At 41.9% G+C, this 19367-nt stretch overlaps 1 protein-coding gene across 1 annotated transcript; it reads right to left on the minus strand.

Moving 5' to 3' along the window:
* Window positions 1-7966: 7966 nt before the first annotated feature.
* On the minus strand, window positions 7967-18647 carry c4h11orf98 (chromosome 4 C11orf98 homolog). Its single transcript, XM_084331196.1, has 4 exons — window positions 18553-18647; window positions 13725-13846; window positions 12175-12272; window positions 7967-8943 (listed from the first exon to the last, which is right to left on the minus strand). The coding sequence occupies exons 1-4, from the start codon at window positions 18601-18603 to the stop codon at window positions 8834-8836; spliced, it is 381 nt and encodes a 126-aa protein (XP_084187322.1). The 5' UTR covers window positions 18604-18647; the 3' UTR covers window positions 7967-8833.
* Window positions 18648-19367: the final 720 nt, after the last annotated feature.

Genomic DNA, 19367 nt, shown 5'->3' on the forward strand with positions numbered 1-19367 from the left:
TAAACTTTGATGTCAAGTAGGGGGCCGCAAAATATCATCCAGCGGGCCGCAATTGGCCCGCGGGCCGCGAGTTTGAGACCTCTGTCTTAAGCCCTAGCCATATTTTCAGAAAATTCACCTACAAATACATACCTAAGTAAATGGAAGATTGCTCCACTTCTACTAGGTCCATTTGCATGTTCTTGGTATCTAGGGACATCTATGGACCTCAGGGAATGTATTCCCAGTGTCGGAAATATTGTGTCTGTTACTAGGCTTGAGTAAATTCAATTGTAATGAACCAAAGGAGAATATAATTTTTTTTTTTTTTCATTTCTTTTTTCATCTTTGACGGAGAATAACACCATGATAACATTGACCAGACTAACATTGCAACTGAGCTCATTCAGCACCTTCTTGAGATCAAGTGTACAAGAAATCTAAGCAAATTGATAAAGGGCAGATCATTTACATGGGGTTTTTGTAGATACAGTACTGAATTTTGACATCTGGACACATGCAATTTGAAATATGAATATAGAATATAGAATGGCCAAGTCACACATCTATGGATCGGGCCAAATCTCCTATTTCCGAGGATGGATTTAGTACCATCAGGCGCCCCTGACAGGGCAGCAAAAACCGTGAATGAAATCAGACTTTAAGTACAGTTACTTTTCTGTAATGTAAATAGCTCTGCCATCTTTCATCTGATTGAGCCGCGTTATTTTTCTAGATTTTTCTAGTTCACAGAAAGGTAGAGAAACGAACTATGTTCTATTTCATGGCAATAACGTTCAGGTTTGTTCAACCTGTGAGATATGATCCTGAAAAAGAACGTAAAAAAAGAAAAGTTCACGCTGGAAGTCAGATAATTGACAGGGGCTGGCGTGAGCTGGGAAGTGTAGTTTTATGAAATTCGAAAGCCCATTGAAAGCCCTGGGTCTCCTCGTTCATAGGACTACACACACTTATGATGACAGCTTTCTTTATTTCCGTCTAATTCATCCGGTTTACGTCGGGATGTGCATAGATTTCACTTAAACACTTAAAATCATTGGTAAACAAACGTAGTGCTGAAAATATACACTTTGACTGCTGTTTTCATAGGGTTAGGGTCTTTACTCTTGGCTACATTTGAAAAGAAAATGCTACATGAATTAATACGGACTGTATTGATCTATTTATGGCGTGAAATTGTTGTCGATGCGGTAAAATAATAATAAGACATGTTCCACAGGATGTCATATAAAATTGTTGATAAAACACACAATAAGTCCCCTTTAATCTATCTGCAAAGCATACGTCAATCAACACATTCTAAGGAGGGTAATTTCTGTATTGAACATATTCACATGTTGGCCATTTTGCTCTTATCTCTTGCTCAGGTTGGGATTCCTTTATGCCCTGTTTGGAACAGGGTGGAAAGGAATTCCAACCCGAGCATGACACAAGCGCAAAATGGCCAACATGTGAATATGGTCAACGGCAGGGCAGAGAGGCGGGGCTAATGACCCTATTGGTGCACATGCTTGGCTAGCCTACCTGGCTTCACTTCCTCTGAGCAGCACGCCAGGACACAGTCCCGCTCTGACTGGACGACGCGGGCATCCATGGTGGTCCCGGGATTGGCTAACGCCAGTCGGACGTTGACTATGGCCCTCTGGTGTTGTCTGGAGAAGCACGTCTCCGGTTCGGCTCCTGAGGCCGAGATGGCTGCGATCAGCAGCGCGACGGCAGCGATGAGTAGCTTGGGCGTCCTTGCGGATGGACTGCTCACCGAGACGGTCATGGCTTCTGTTAGATCCACAGGGGGGCGCCGTTTAGAACTGCAAGCCTCTCAGGAGTCCACGGTGTGTGAGAGGGGAGATCCAGAGAAGAGAACTATGGGGCCAAGAAGGGAACAAGGGGATTTAAAACATAAAGGATATATAATATACAGGCAACTTTCTGAGGCCATGGAGATTTACAATATTGCCTTAAAGGCCCCATGAAATCAAAATAGATGTTTATGTTCTTTTATCACATGTCTTGCACTGATTGTCACTTATATGTCAGTATCTGTCCCAACAATGACAAAAAAGTATTTTAGAGTTTGTAATTTGAATTGATTTAAAAACAATATTTATGAGTCATCCTGTACATGGGGGTGTATACTCATTTTGTGTCCAATGAAATGCTTTCTAGAATGACATTTACAGTACATTGTAACTAAGCTAGCACTCTGCGTTGCTAGCTAACATTACTAATGTTGCTAACATTAGCTTGCTAGCTAATGGGTTGACAGTAATGTACATTCAGCGCTATTGTAAATGCCAATCAATCAATATCCAAGACAAATCCCTCCCTAACTTCCTGTTTTTACAGGAAACACGTAAATATGTGGAATCAAATAGCATTCTGCTGCTCCGTTTCACTTGGGACTTTACGCTAGAATAGAGGGGGGTGACACTTTACTTTAGGGAGATCCCAATAATAATAACTAAGTACCTAGGAAGTAATGAGGAACTATCTCATCTGTGAAGTCCAGGGTTGGGAATCACGATACGATATTATCACAATATTAGAGTCACAATAACGTAATAATCACAATATTGCGATTATTTTTTTTCCAACTGCAAATTATGTCCCCAACGGAAAACTGTTAACATCTGCAACAGAAATATACATACATCATCCATCTTATCTAAAAAGATAACGTTTTCAGTCTGTTCACCTCATTCCAATAATTCTTATTGCAGTAAAATAGGATTGTCAATAGTTTTTTTATACGATGCAAAATATCGCAATATATCACTGTATCGATTTCCCCCCCACCCCTAGTGAAGTCATCAGGGGCTTTACAAGGAGATCCATCTGTGCTACATTACAATGATAATGTTGGAGCACGAGCGTTGGTACTTCAAAAGGTTTGCACACACACAGACACCCGAACAGGATCTAACCTCGCCGTGACCTCTCCTCTACTGCACAGAAATGTAGGCTATTTAACAGGCAGTTCGATCTGAATCTAACAGGATATATATTTTGACCAATTTGTAAACATATATGCTTTTATCTGAAAGTTAATATGGAAGCGGAACTATTTTAAAGGGGAAAATAAAACAATGATCATGGTCATAAAAACAATTCTGTAATTGCGATCACACGATTATTCGATCATTGCAGCAGCCCTACTCCTACAATATCTGTTCCTAAACTTTGGACATGTTCCTCATTAGTTCCTAGGTACATCATCATTATTAACATATAGTTCCTCATTAGTTCCTAGGTACATCATCATTAACATATAGTTCCTCATTAGTTCCTAGGTACATCATCATTATTAACATATAGTTCCTCATTAGTTCCTAGGTACATCATCATTATTAACATATAGTTCCTCATTAGTTCCTAGGCACATCATCATTATTAACATATAGTTCCTCATTGGTTCCTAGGTACATCATCATTATTAACATATAGTTCCTCATTAGTTCCTAGGTACATCATCATTATTAACATATAGTTCCTCATTAGTTCCTAGGTACTTAATCATTGCTTGTGCCCCCTGGAGGAATAGTGGCACTTCACCAATGCAGATTTATTACGCACACAATCTAACACCAATCCTAAAGCTATAAACAGTTTTCCACACATTCATTTAGTTTGACAGTTATTGAGAGTTAACGAGTTTGTATATGTGACGTCATCAGAAGACAGATTCCTTATGCTGCGTTAATTAGGCTATGGCTCAATGGAATGTAGATGAAAAAAAGAGCAATAGCACAACACAAGGATTCAGTGTCCTCCGATGACATCACTGGAGGCCAGAGTCAAACTCAATAACTGTCAAACTAAACGAATGTGTGCAAAACTGTTAACAGTTTTGGGATACCGGTATAAGACTATGGGCAAAATAAATCAGTGTAGTTTTTCGGCGACGTACCCCTCAAAGCGGAGGCATCATACGGAAAGTTGGGACAAAAATCAATGTGGAAAAATTGTGCCGTGAAGAATTAAGGTAAGGTTGGTCATAAGTTGACCACATTATGTCTTCATTGTGACCAAATACTTGTCATGGACCTTAAAGGGAAAATTCACCTCAAAACAGAACGTGTAGCTAGCTACTAGACGTGACGTAGGCTATGGTAGCTACTAGAGGTTGCGGACATTGTCAGTGTTTGCAGTTTCGCTTGTCCCAATTTGTATTTCCACGTTAGGAAAACAACGCAAACAACTAAAAGCATACAGCATACAGTATACAGCATACAGCATACAGCATACAGCATATAGCATAGCCTACAGCCTACCCCAAAACACAAGATTGATTCATCATTAATGATAGATACGACACTCATTAGGCTACTGTGTCCTTTATGGTTGGTCCTCTTTGAGTTAATAATAATAAATTAATAATAATAAAGTTTGAAAACATTGTTCCTCTGAAAACTTAAAACAGACTTATATGGTTCTTTGTCTGAGGTACTCAACGATCAAAATTGATTGATCAAAAACATCAAGTCGGATATATCAGAGCTCTAGGGTGTTTTTCAGGCTTAGAGGTCGGAAAATTCCCAGTTCCGACAATTCCCTCATGCACATAGACATTCCTTATGATGTCATCAAGTGACATGTACTGGAGTTGGGGCTGGGCAATTAATCACATTTTTATGTTCAATTACAATTTTGGCTTCCAACAATTATGAAAACAAGATAATGTGATGGAGGACGTAGAATGGATGGATGTGATCCATGAGGTCTACGTGATGGAAAGACTGACATATGAATCGAGACAACAGAGGGAGAGGTTTGAGGAGATGGTGGGAGGCCCATGAGACCAGACTTTGAATGGAAAAGAATGGTGAACGCCCCGAGGGGGGTGCAAGGTGCAAGCATAGGGAGGGTGGGTTTGGACATTTACAGGGGCCAGTTTCGAATTGCAGCCTCCCGTAGGTGCTCTTTTGAGAGCGGTTTTGAAGGTGGGTAGGGATTCACATTTGTTTACGGCTGTGGGTAGGGCGTTCCACATAGCACATTCCACATAGCACACGTGTGAGACTAAACTCTTTGTTCTTGGTGGTAAATTGTGTTGCTGTTGGTTTTGTTTCATCAATAAATGAGGCAGAATTCACTGTGAATGTATCTTTTTCTTGTTTATTGGTCTCGTTGCAAACAAATAATGCTAATGTTTAGTAGTCACAAGGCTATTTAAAGATGGTGGGTTTTAGTTTTTGTGCAGGACGCCCCCTGTGTAGCGCAATGATGACGTAGTGATGATTCTCTCTTCTGACCAATCAGTGTTTCAGGTCACTTTTTAGTCCCCGCTCTACCCGCTTGTAACCTTGACAGAACAGGTACTAAAAAAAGTACCAGGTACCATCCGCAAATTTTGGCAAAGGAAAACCGAAAAGGCAGAGTAGAGTAGAGTCGAGTAGACACCATGCAGTGGGAAAGCGCCATTCGTGTTTGCTCCATGATAGAAGAAATTCATGGAGAGCAAAACCTACAGCATCATACAACACCAAGGGTGACCTTTTCAGGCCCAGACTACAGTATGAAATAAATGGATTTTGTCAAGGTGCTGACTCAAAACTAACATGACAAGGTGACATTAAAATCCTGAAAAGTATCCTTTTGATATGGCAGTGAATGGCACCTTGCTGTGCAGATTCCACACACAAAAGACAGCCTCTTCGAAGCAAAAGCACTTGGCAGAGTGCTTAACACTTTTGCTAAAAAGAAGTTATCACTCCTAAGCACCCGTCTGTTCACACTAGTCATGGGTTCAAACTAGATGCCCAAGAGGCTGACGTGGGTCTCTGTGACACCATAAAAAAACCTTTGTTTTTCAGTGTCCCAGAGCCCCAGATCTGCCAGCTGTAAGAGTCTGACGCTAGAACAAAAAGAGCACTGACAGTGAGAATCAATCACACGGTGTGTTAAAATAGAAATCTAAATAAAGGAAGTTACATCACAAAACCATTTCATTTGCGCCTTGGGAGTAAAAGGGGGTCAGCGCGCGGTGGGTAAAACTATCACAAAGAAAACTTTAAAAGTACAAATAAAAAACTGGTGTTGAAATTATTCATATCCACACAAGTCTGTGTAACGCCACACAAACTAACATCCCACACATCTTCAGTCCCAATCGCGAAACATGAATCCCTGATCTCCTCCATCTAAGATTGATAGAGGGTCTTGATTGATTTACTTGGTTTGAGATTCAAGACAATTGTCGTTTTCTTGAATCTCAAACCAACTAAATCAATCACCGAGCCCCATCCCTCTATCAATCTTAGATGGAGAGCAGAGGGATATGTCCTGAGTGTGGTGTCTTTCACATGTCTATCTAAAAATGGCAAACATTCACTACATCCTTTAAGACAGGGGAATCTGGTATTATTATATAACGAATCTTCAGAATAGACTTGTGGTTCTCCTTCGCCTGAAGAATTCAATGAATCTAGGCCTACTATACTAAATGTATTTGAGTGTGGAGGACCCACTAACTCATCTCCCTGAGACTGTAGGCCTATATTAAATATTTAGCATTTTACAGAAGACCTCAGTACTCACCAGCAGCATGTGAATGTAAGCCCTCCTCCATAGAAGCTCAGTGGCTCTTTGGTCCACACAGTCCAAGAAGCAGCACCCAGCTCTCTCTCCTCCACTATCTTATCTCCAGGTAGAACTTTGCACCTGTCCTGTTTCATAAGGAAGTGAAAACAATAACATCACTGCATTTTTATAGCCTTACCTTTTTCACTGTCATATAGACGTATAATAGCACATTACGACCAGACGCGACACTTAAGTTAATAATTTCTACAGCTGTTGTTGTCATGTCTGGTTCTTGGAGATGTGTCATTGCCTCATGGGACACAATAATATAATCAACCGAGGTTTTGGCTGAGATGAGGAGGGCTTCTCACTCAGGCCTCCGAGCGTGTGGTGGTGGCACTGGTGGGGATGGGATGGAAAGCATGATGGAAATAATAAGTGAGGGAAATCGAGGCCTCGGCACCCAGCCAAGTTATTGGCGTTAAATTAAAGGCAATTAAGCTCGATTCTGAAGTGTCCATTACAAAATGGATATACTCACCAATTCGGAGAGAACTTTTATTGTCTCACCCAGGCAGCGTTATGCTACCAACAGCCATAGGCTATAATAGACCGCGGTGATGCAATCTTTATGAAATACGTGAATTTCTCACAGTGAGTAGGTGATCAGTTTCCATCCGCCACCTGTCAAGTCATTACAGGAATAATGAAGCCTGCAGGATACAGGATGGCCGTCATCAAACACATCCATACTGTCGGCGGGTATCATTGATCTTAAACCTTGTAAATTAATAAATTAATAAAAAAACATACAGTACACTGATACAGAAAGCATGCAGTGCATAACGTAGAATAATCCCATCATCACTCCCCCACATACTTGTCCCGTATCTTTGAGGACACCGATACAGTAGGTCTTCCAGCTGCAGGTCCGCGGGATGACAACCGGAGTCACCGTATTCCAGCCGGTTATGTCATATAGCAATTATTAGACCCATTCCAGGATTCCGAAGACATGATGATGACGACGATCCGAAGGGTTTGTCGAGCCTCCCCCCCAAAAAAGCAGCCCCAGTATAGAGGTGGCTTTGATTCTCAATAAGCGCGTCTCCTGCGTGAATTAGTCGACCGTAAAATACAAATTAAATACGCGTCCATCGATAAAACGCGTCAATCCGACACGCAACACATATGTATCTGTCGCTGAAGAGGGACATTACGGCTGGTGCGTAGTCTGCGATGCAAGTGATCTCCTCTCCGCCGGAGTCTGACCCATTTCTGTCTTTGTCCTCTGCGGGGGGGGGGGCTCGTTCATCGCCGCTCTGCCCCCATATCCAACACGATGCTCTATCTTAAACACACATTCTATTATTACCAAAAGGTATAAAACCAGACAGACAACAAAAACACGTCACACAAGCACAAAAAAACAACGAAAACAGGCCACAATAATCACATTTATTTGTGCGATTGATAGACAAACATGTATCAATAATAGAAGAGGTTTGAACAATACACTTGATGCAAGCATTCCAGCTGAGAATTATGCCAAAACACAGGATACGATCATCCTTTTGTCTATTAAATGCGAGCTACTTATGCACCATAATGGCATCTCTGCAGTCCAAACTTCAAAAAAGGAGGCAATGATTTGTTCTTCAGGACAAAACTAGTTGTTTCCCTTTCCAAACCGAAGATCTACTACCCGCAACTTATATCTTATGTCATTGCATTACGGATGTAAACTAGGGATACAGAAGGCGGCTTCTCATGTATTAATTCACAGTACACCACACGTGTATGATGTAGTAGAATAATGTATACACCAACGGCTATGGAAGCCACAGAAACTGAAGTGAGATGTGAGCAATTTGCATCATACCATTCCACTAGTCATCAGCAACTGGCAAATAAACAGGTGAATAGTATTTCTAAGAATACGTAAAAGGCGAAAGCCTAAGGCATATAGAATGTGCATGAACCCCACTAGTTTACAGTAAAATGTTGACTATATAGGGGCAAACAATGGATTATTGTGTTTCTTCCAAAACGTTGCATTTAGTTAACATCTGCATGTAAGCACGTACATCTCGACTGTGCAACGAGGCACAGTTAAAACGTTCAAGTCAATGACTTCCTTTCCGCCGCCGTGTTTTGCTTAAAGGAGCCACTATGAGATCATCACAGGCCCATTCAGCGCTCCGTTCAAAAGCCCAGAGGAGAGCTCGCGTTTGTCCATTCAATTTCAAAAACGCAAGATATTGTGCTGGACGAGCGGGGAGGCGGGGCAGATCATCGTCTCATCCTCCTCTCATTCCATATCAGCCATGTCCACGTCCCCGTCCCCCTTCTTCTTCTTTGTGGCCGGAGCTGCTGGTTTAAGGGCCGGTTTCTTGGCTGGTTTCTTGGCTGGTGCCTGAGCTGTGGGGCGAGACACAAGAGCAGACAAACCGCATTCAGCCTTTAATGAAACAAAAAACGTAAGAACACATGCTTTAGGAACATTTTAGGGGACATTTATCTGGACGCCGGGGTTACAGAGATTAACTGGACGCCGGGGTTAGACATTAACTGGGGTAAACATAGAAAGCAGTGAAAAAAAATAAGCAGAAATCTGAAGTATTTTTTCTTTTAAATATCAGATATTTATCTGTGATATTAAATATCACAGATATTATGTTTTGTCATAATTCTCAGCTGGAATGCTTGCACCAAGTGTATTGTTCAACCCTCTTCAATTATTGATACACATTCGTCTTTATCAATTGCACAAATAAATGTGATTATTGTAGCCTGTTTTAGTTTTTTTTGCTTGTGTGACGTGTTTTTGTTGTCTGGTTTTATACCTTTTGGTAATAATAGACTCATGGGAAGCAAACAGGCTGGATAAGCTGGTCAGGAAGGCCAGTAGCGTGGTTGGGGTGGAGCTGGACTCTAGCGATGGTGGCGGAGAGGAGGAGCCTTGCTAAGCTCCAGGCCATCAGGGAAAACCCCTCCCACCCACTATACACAGACTTGGCTGACAGGAGGAGCATGTTCAGTGCTAGACTAACACTCCCTAAATGTAGCACTGAACGGCACAGGAAGTCCTTACAATGCATCACTGTGCCTCACTGCATCACTGAGCAGAGTGACAGTTACCATCTTCCTGGACTTTTACTTTTAAAACAACACTGTGCAATATTACACTTACTGTAGACTTCTGTATATTTTATTCTATTCTTAGGCAATTTGTTTAGTTATTCTTATTCGTGACTTTGTTCTGTCTAAATGTTTAATGTGAGCGATTTGTAGTGTCAAATTTCCCTCGGGATGATTAAAGTATTTCTATTCTATTCAGAGTGTAACATGCCGAATTCCTGGAAATAAACAGAAATACTTCCCTGAGATTCAAAGTCACAGAATCTTCACTGACCTTCAAGGTCTTCTTCAGACTCCAAAAGATTTTTATTTATGATGTCCTACCATTTCAACAAATTATTACTGTTTATACCAACATAAAACTGTTGAGATTCTAATTCTAACAAAAGGCATCAACAACATTTCCATCTGTTCCACTTCGTTCTCTTGAGTTGTACAGTGGTAAGGCATCACAGATTAGCGGTGGGACAAACTCTCTCTCTCTCTCTTGTGCGCAATAGGAGACAGCAGTAGAGTATACAAACCAACTGTAGGAATGAAATTTAAAAAATCCCCTGTGTGGTCAGCCAGCGGAAATTCACATAAAAATAAATAAAAAAAAGGGTAGACTTCCTTGCCAAAGCAAGATCTTTAGAAAATCTGATCTAGAGACATGACGACAAATTAATGAAGTTTCCTTGTAAATAGTGTGGAAAGTCAGTGAACAGGATGGGACCACCAGCACCTGTTCGCAAAAATTATGGACCAGGAAGTTCCCTCTGCAGCTGTAGAACGCTGGCACCGCGTCCAGCCATGACTTGTTTAGTGAGTAAACCTCCTTAAAATATAAAGCGTGGCCAAAAAAATGAATGGAGGGCTTCAGTGCTCGCACGATTCACTGTTTATATATGGGTATACACACACAGGTGTATGAGGTGGTTTAAATGTCACGGTTCACTCCACCCGTACCGGTCCTGTACATTCATGTCATGCAATTGAGTCCTTGCCCGAGTTACATGAAAACTGCCATTACGTTTTAGTAGAACATTGTCCATTTTTAGTGCACAATATCTCTACTACACCGAGTTTATAAACCGACACTGGCCTCTCTGGGGATCCTGTGGTCATTGCCTCTCACTTTCATATTGAAATCCTACTAATCCATATTTATAAATAATATGAATATATCCAGGTAATATATTTTAATTTCTGTGCCCAGGATCCTTTGTATGAAGAAGGTTTGTCCGTTTGCATTTATTATTGAGAGAAAAGCCTGTATAATTGGTATAGGCGGTAGCTGATCCCACAGGGCAGTGAATGTTGGTGGATGACTGCTCAACTTCTATACAAGTAGTATGCATGCGAAATACCAAAAATATTTATTACAATGTAAGCACCCTTTTAAACACTGCAATAATCGTCTTGACCACTAGAGGGCAACAAGAAGACAAACAAACAAAGCACTCCCTCCCTCGTAAACACATCACGTGTAAACATAACAACATAACACTGCTAGCAGTGTCTTCGTATGACTAAGATTTGCTGAAAAATCAACATCATTTTTTTGAATGCATAGGTTTGTCAGCTACAAGGATGTTATCATAGAATGGTTGAAAAATAGGCAGGGCTGTAGCACGGTTCGTGATGGAACAGACTGGCTGCTGGTGGCACAGGACTGACTGAGTAGGACATCATTACTCAACGAGACCTTCCGATGGCAGGTGGTCTTAACAAGTTTTGAAAATGTGCAACACCTTTCATTTGCCTATTGATAGGTTGCTAATGTTAAAAAATGTGTTGTCTCCCTCATGCCAATATCTGAAATAATAAAAAAAAATCTAAATAAAATAGGCTAGCTGATCCGTATCCACTTCCATTCATTTGTGCTAAGCTAGGCTATATATAGCTTTCTACTGAACACAGAGGAAATTGGTATCCATCTTCTTGTCCGTCCCTGGAGAAGACGGTAAGTGCATTTCCCATAATGTTGCCGTGTTCCTTTAAGAACAGAGATTGGGCGGCCGGGTAGTGCAGCGGACTAAGCGTCTGTCTACCACCACAGAGACAGTGGGATCGAATCCAGCTGTGGTGCTTCCGGGTTGGCCGACCGTCCATACTAACACAATTGGCAGTGTTAGAGGGTGGGAAAGCTGGCGGGGTGGGTCCTGGTCGTTGTAAACAGCGGCTCCTACAGTTCGGTCGGGGCGCCTGCACAGCAAGGGAAGGATCTAAGAGAGGTAGTGTGACCTTCCACACATTACACTCTCCCAGTGAGAGTCCGTGCTGCCAGGTGAAAAGAAGCGGTGGGCTGGGTACACATGTGTCGGAGGAAGCATGAGATAGTCTCCGCCCTCCCGGACCGACGGTAGGGGGTAGAGCCCTCCCGGACCGACGGTAGGGGGTAGAGTGCGCAACGACCAGGAAGGGGATTGGGACTTGGCATAACGACAAACATTGGGATGGGAGAATTTTTTTTTAAATTAAAAATAAATAAATAAAGAACAGATTAATGCACAGTCAGTCCATAGTTACCATCCATGACTGCCTTTTCCTGTTGCATGTGGTGCAGTTGTTTGAGAAGCTTGTGTTTCTTCTTTCCAGACAGAGTAATGTTGGCTCTAGAGCTGGTACTGCGGGTGGGATAAAACACAGGAAACAGTTGGGACAAGAAGACAATAAAGTACTTCTATTATATTCTATAAGAAATACAAAAGCCCAGACGAGGTCAGAGGAGTCCGATAGTATTTACTGAGGATGGCCAGATAATGTTGATATTTAAACACAATACATGATCATGAGATTTATTTTGTGTGGTGTGTTACAACAATAAATAACTAAATGTTCTAAATATTTAAATTGAGAAGTTTGGAATTATTATTATTATTTCTTTTCAAATTGAAATAAAATATGTTACTACAGAGACACTTAATAAAAAAAAGGGTACCATTGGGTACCGATACCGAATTCCAGGAACTGGTATCGATTCAAATGTGAACGGAACCCAACAATCCAGACAACCATCTGACAAAATATTATTTTCTTTTAAAAAAGGTAACATTTGTCACCAACATTGTGTCATCTATAACAAAAGGTGGTGATGGCAATTTAAATGAAATATTATGCACCTAGGTCATAGTATATATTAAGTATATTAATATGCATGTAAATACATCTGTTCTGATAGTCATAGCACCAGCTACATGAAATACTGAATTTAAGCTTTTCCTAAAAATGTCTGAGGACGATAGGAAAGCCCCTCAAGGGCTGCTGCTGGTCCCTGGACTCTACTACCGCTGATGTGTAGTAGAGAGTAATACTGTGTTGTGTGTATCTGGAACCACGTGAGCCGTGTGAACCCCCCTCTGTGAACCCCACTGTGCTACAGGGACTGGATTATACAGAGTTGGGAATCGGTTCACTCAGAAAACAGTAGCAACCCACCTGTAGGCAGTTCATCTATTCCAATCTTCTCCAAAACCACAGACAGTCCAAACTAAAGCCTTCTTTTCCCAGATATTGTCAAGTTTTTAGTCAATAATGAATTGTTGGTTCACCAGCTCTGCGTTTCTAATTGTAGAATAATTCACTTGGTGCACGCACACTATGACAAAATAATACCCAACAGCTGGGTCTTTGATTTTGACAGGTGTAGGGCATTATTTCATCATAGTTGCCAGGTGTAAAGCATAATTTTGTCATAGTTGCCAGGTGTAAAGCATTATTTCATCCTAGTTTCGGGTGTAGGGCATTATTTTGTCATAGTTGCCAGATGTAGGGCATTATTTCGTCATAGTTGCCAGATGTAGGGCATTATTTCGTCATAGTTGCCAGATATAGGGCATTATTTCGTCATAGTGCACGTGCACCAAGTTGACCAGACTGTGTGGTCATGAAAACGCAGAGTTGGTGAACAAACAATTCATTATGGACTTAAAAACTCTCCAGGCGGGTTGCTACCATTCTTTGGGTGAAGTGCTTCTCGAATCTATACAGTCCCAGTAGCACAGAGTGGGGTTCACAGGGCCAGAACCATGTAAGAGTTCAGTAACATCAGAGCGCTGATGACGGTCAAGTAAAGTTACTTTCTCTTCTTCAGGTGATGGACGGTGATGAGGCCTTCGTCCACCACTGCACCAACGAGCAGGTGCCTCTGCCTCTTCTGTTTGGAGAGAACCCTCCTCCTCTTGCACAGTCCTGCAGAGTTCTGCACAGAGAAGACATCTCAACGTTACGGACAAGTCAAGCAAGCAAAACACCTCAAGAGTTTTAGGCTAGCTGATCCATATCGGCTTCCATGAATTTGTACTAACCTACTACTACTAGTCTATATAGCTTTCTAATGAACGCACAAATAAATTGGTATCCATCTTCTTGTCCAACTCTGGAGTGCATATCCCTATATTATTTCACTTTAGTAGAACTTCATCAGCAGTCTTACCTCCGACTAAAGTAATCTACAAGTAAGCTAGTGTGACCACTGCTGTCCGCTGTCAACAACACCATTCTTCCCAGGCATCAGGCTCCTCATTCACTTCCATCCATTTTGAAGACTAAGTCTAAATATCATACTTCTGAATTAACAAACAATACAGCAATATTATTCTGTGTAATATATTTTGTCAAAGTTACTAATATATATATATAGCTATTGTTGCCATTTTCAAATTACGAGTATGAATGAATGAATGAAAACTTTATTTAACAGATTGCAGAATGGGTACAATACAGTACGGCTCAATACATACAATTGTTAAGGGGATGCAGACCTGAGAAAGACGTTTGTCTTGTTTCCATCAGGGTCCCCCATTTTCAATTCATATAGACATATATGACATACATGACATACAGATAGTCAGTACTGCTACATCTATACATTTATGACATACCAGATTTGCAAATACAGTACTGTTTGTGATACAGAAGGAGTCAAGAAAAGGGAGTATATACATTTGACGTAGAAACTGTACATTGGAGGAGGTTGGGTGGGGGGGGTTGGGTACATTGGGATATTGACAACCATACTGGGTAATTTACATTGGAGGTGGTTGGGGGGGGGGGGGGGGCCGGGGGGCACACTGTATAAACAAGTAACACTGTACATTGAGGGGGGGGGGGGGGGGAGGAGACACTGTACAAACAAACACAATTGTACATTGAACTATTGACAAAACCATACTAGGTAAATGACTGTACATTGGAGGGGGTTGGGTTAGGATATTTACAGGGGCCAGTGTTGAATTGCAGTCTCCCGTAGGTGTCCCTTGAGAGAGGTTTTGAAAGTGGGTAGTGATCCACATTCCTTTACAGCTTTGGGTAGGGCGTTCCACATTGATGTGGCATAATTGCGAAACGTGTTTAGTCCCTTATTTGAGCCGAATCTGGGTTTAACATGATTTGTGGAGCTCCCTCTGGTGTTGTGATCGTGGTATTCACTGACCTTTGGGAAGTATTTTGACATGTACATGGGTACCTTGGTCGTGTAGTGTATCTTGTAGACCAGGCCCATTGCAAGTTGTTGTACTCTGTCGTCTACTCTAAGCCATCCTAGGTTGTCAAAGTGGGCAGGGGTGAGGTGGGTTCTAGGAGTAAGGTCAAGCAGTAGTCTGACCAGTTTGTTTTGAGATGTTTGTAATTTTGTTTTTAGCGCCTTTGAGGTGCTTTGGTACCATGAGGTGCAAGCATAGTCGTAGTACCCCTGAATGAGTGCTCCTGCCAGAGTCTTCAGGGTGTTCTTGTTTACCAGAGAGGAGATCCGGTACAAGAATCGAGTTCGTTGGTTGACTTTTTTTATTACATTGGATGCCATTTTGTCACAGGAGAGATTAGCCTCTAGGATGGAACCCAGGTAGGTAATTTCATCTTTCCTTGTGACAATATTGTCACCCACTGTAACTGAGAAGCCGTCGGTCTTGCTGAGTTTGTTATTTGAACCGAAGAGAATGGACTCTGTTTTGCCCATGTGTAATGATAGTTTGTTATCAGCGAGCCATATGCAGATTCTGCCTAGTTCCGAGCTGAGGGTTTTTTCAACCTGTAACTTGTTCTTGTCAGAGACCAGCAGGGCTGAGTCGTCCGCAAACAGGAACAAGTTGCAGTCACAAGCTGACGACGTGTCATTTGCATAAATTAGGAACAGTAGCGGTCCTAGTATGCTTCCTTGTGGAACACCACAGCTCACTGTGAGGGGGGGGGGATAGGGTACCGTTTACCTCCACCATCTGTTCCCTCCCCTCAAGGTAGGATTGCATCCAGCTCACTGATAGACTATCAAAACCAATTGCTTTTAGCTTGTCAATCAGAATGGAGTGATTGACCGTGTCAAAGGCCTTTTGTAGGTCCAGCATGACCATGCCGCAGTATTTGCCTGCGTCCACCTCTTGTTTGATGTGGTCATTCAAATAGAGAAGGCATGTGTCAGTGGAGTGGGATGTTCTGAAGCCAGATTGGAATTCGTAGATTAGATTTTTTTTCGCTAGGTACTTTTCGACCTGTTCGTAGACTATTTTTTCCATGACTTTCGAGATGGAGGTGAGAATAGAAACAGGGCGGTAGTTGCCTGGGTCTAATTTGCTGCCCTTTTTGTGCAGAGGGGTCACCCTCGCAATTTTGAAGTCCTTGGGGACGTGTCCCTGTTTTATGGAGAGGTTTATTATGTGTGTGATGATTGGTGTGATGGCGGCTGCTGAGTCTCTGAGGAATTTGGAGGGGATGTTGTCATGGCCAGTGGCCTTGTTAGGTTGGAGGGCGCTCAGTTTATTGAGTACCTCATCTGTTGTTACCATTTCCAGCTTGAAGTCGTCCTTGCGGACCCCTAGGTTTTTGTAGTAAGCTACTATGTGTTCTACCCCATAAAGCCCTGAGTGGGAGGGTAGTTTGTTTACCAGTGTTGTGGCTATGTTTGTGAAGAAAATGTTTAAGTAATTGGCTACATCCAGCTTGTCTGTGATGAGCGTGTTGTCCGTTTTTATGTTTATGTTTGAGAATCTGGTTTTAAGTTTTTTACTGCATCCTAGTTGATTATTGAGTAATTTCCAAAGTTCACGTGGTTTGTTTTTGTTTTCCTCAGTTTTGTCATTGATGAAAATCTTTTTTGCAGTTTTGATCATGGAGTTTACGTCGTTTCTTAGTCTGTTTCTTTCTAGTTTGAGTTCAGTCACGTGGGCTTGGAGTTCACTGCTCGTGCTTTTAGTAAGCTTCGACTGACTTTTACGAAACTCAGAGCATTTTTTGTCTCTGGTTTTCATAGCGGCCAGTATTTCGGAGTGCATCCACGGCTCAGCGCGATTTTTACCCTGGTGGTTCTTAGGGGGGCCATGTCGTTTAGTATTGCTGAGAATTTGGTTTTGAAACCAAGCCATGTTTCGTCAACCAGTGTACCATTGAGTTCATCTGACCAGTCCAGACTCTCCAGTTCAAGGTTGAAGGCCTCGCTAGAGTAGGTTTTGAGGTCTCTAGATGTGACTGTTTTGTGGCAGCCAGCCTTTTGTTTTAGTTTTTTTCGGGTACAGAATATCATATAATGATCACTTAACCCACATGCTATAACCCCTTTATTTGAGATCTTGGACTTGTCGGAGGTCAGAATGAGGTCAATGGTAGTCTGAGTTGATTCACATACACGTGTGGGTTGGGTGATTAGCTGGCTGAGGCCATGCAGATCACAAAACCTACTGAAGGCCTTGAAGACGGGTGCATCTTTTCGTTGCATATCCGTGTTCCAGTCTCCAATAAGAATTTTGTCTACATCCTCAACTCCAGCTAAACACCCATCCAGTGTATCATAAAAGCCACTATGATCTGGCGGCCTGTAGACTGTGCCAACCAGTAGGGATTTCGCCCTTTCGAATAGGATTTCCACCCATACAGTTTCAATTGATTTATGATTCAGGTCATTTCTGTTGATGAATTTGGTGTCCTTGTGTATGTACATACAGACACCACCTCCATGTTTGTTCCTATCATTCCTGATTATTGAGTAGTTCTCAATCTCTATCTCTGGATCTTTTACAGAATCGTCGAGCTTAGTTTCTGAGAAGCACAGTATGTTTGCCTTACCATTTATGAATATTTGATTTCATCCAATTTGTTTTTTAAGCTGTTAATGTTAATGTGAAAAATGTTCAGTCCATTGGCGTTGGTTATTTCATTGATGTTGGCAGGTTCGAAGTATTGTTCGTATAGGTACTAACTGTCATACCTTTGACTCAGAATTGCCTGCTTTATTGAAATCTTCACAGGAGTAGTTTGTTTATACTTCAGAAGTGTGACATTTGGAATAAATCTGAGAGGACACCTGGGAGAAAATAGTGTTGTTGACAGCGAGAGCAGTGGTCACTAGTTTACCTGTAGTTGACTTCAGATAGAGGTAAGACTGCGGATTATTCTACTAAAGTGTCCCTTTAAAAGCACGAACATCCCCTCTTCACATCTTCCATTTACTTATTACTGAAATACCTTTTGTTGGAATTTTCCCATCCAGACATATAGTTACATAACAGATACATTCACCACAACAAACACTTTCATCAAAACAAAAACAATTCAGTGTCTTTATTTACAATGACAACGTCACCAATAACTTAAAGGCATGAGAAAGTGATCCCAGAGCTTACAAGGAGCCCCAATAGCGGACTTTGTTTGCTAATGTTAGCCTGTTGGGGAAACTGTGTGTGACTGCTTGAAGAATCACCTCGAATAACTTAAAGGCATGAGAAAGTGATCCCAGAGCTTACAAGGAGCCCCAATAGCGGACTTTGTTTGCTAATGTTAGCCTGTTGGGGAAACTGTGTGTGACTGCTTGAAGAATCACCTCGTCTCAAGGCGCTGCTGCTGTTTGTAAATTACAAAGGCTACGTTGGTCTTAACTTGCGATCATAGATCTACTGAATAATATTGATTAATTTCACTTACTGTTTTTGGTTTGTTTATCTTCCCCCCTGGGGTCCCGGTGCGGGGAGACATGCTTTGCTTGCTGCTGCTTCTTCACGTGGGAGGACAAAAAGGACCAGGAAGCAGTGGAACTTCCGTACTACGTTCTCGTTGGTTTATTATTGGTCCCGTGGAGAGTAGGGTAAATCTGCAGTGCCGCAGCCGGGGGCCTGTACTGTATTAACAGATTGCAGAATGGGTACAGTACAGTACAGCTCAATACATACGTATCTGTATGTCGTGTATGTATGTCATAATATGTTATGATGAATTGAAAATGGGGGACAAGTGACTGCAACTTGTTCCTGTTTGCGGACGACTCAGCCCTGCTGGTCTCTGACAAGAACAAGTTACAGGTTGAAAAAACCCTCAGCTCGGAACTAGGCAGAATCTGCATATGGCTCGCTGATAACAAACTATCATTACACATGGGCAAAACAGAGTCCATTCTCTTCGGTTCAAATAACAAACTCAGCAAGACCGACGGCTTCTCAGTTACAGTGGGTGACAATATTGTCACAAGGAAAGATGAAATTACCTACCTGGGTTCCATCCTAGAGGCTAATCTCTCCTGTGACAAAATGGCATCCAATGTAATAAAAAAAGTCAACCAACGAACTCGATTCTTGTACCGGATCTCCTCTCTGGTAAACAAGAATACCCTGAAGACTCTGGCAGGAGCACTCATTCAGGGGTACTACGACTATGCTTGCACCTCATGGTACCAAAGCACCTCAAAGGCGCTAAAAACAAAATTACAAACATCTCAAAACAAACTGGTCAGACTACTGCTTGAC

The sequence above is a fragment of the Notolepis coatsorum genome (genome assembly GCF_963971535.1).
Source record: "Notolepis coatsorum genome assembly, chromosome: 15".
In the NCBI taxonomy this organism is placed as follows: Eukaryota; Metazoa; Chordata; class Actinopteri; order Aulopiformes; family Paralepididae; genus Notolepis; species Notolepis coatsorum.

Excerpts from the sequence above, each read along its gene's own strand:
- c4h11orf98 (XM_084331196.1), bottom strand. The coding sequence starts at position 18,603 with ATGTCTCCCCGCACCGGGACCCCAGGGGGGAAGATAAACAAACCAAAA. Across the intron at positions 13,847-18,552 it reads AGATAAACAAACCAAAAACA|AACTCTGCAGGACTGTGCAA; the intron begins GTAAGTGAAATT and ends TTCTCTGTGCAG. Across the intron at positions 8,944-12,174 it reads GGAAAAGGCAGTCATGGATG|CTCAGGCACCAGCCAAGAAA; the intron begins GTAACTATGGAC and ends CTCGCCCCACAG.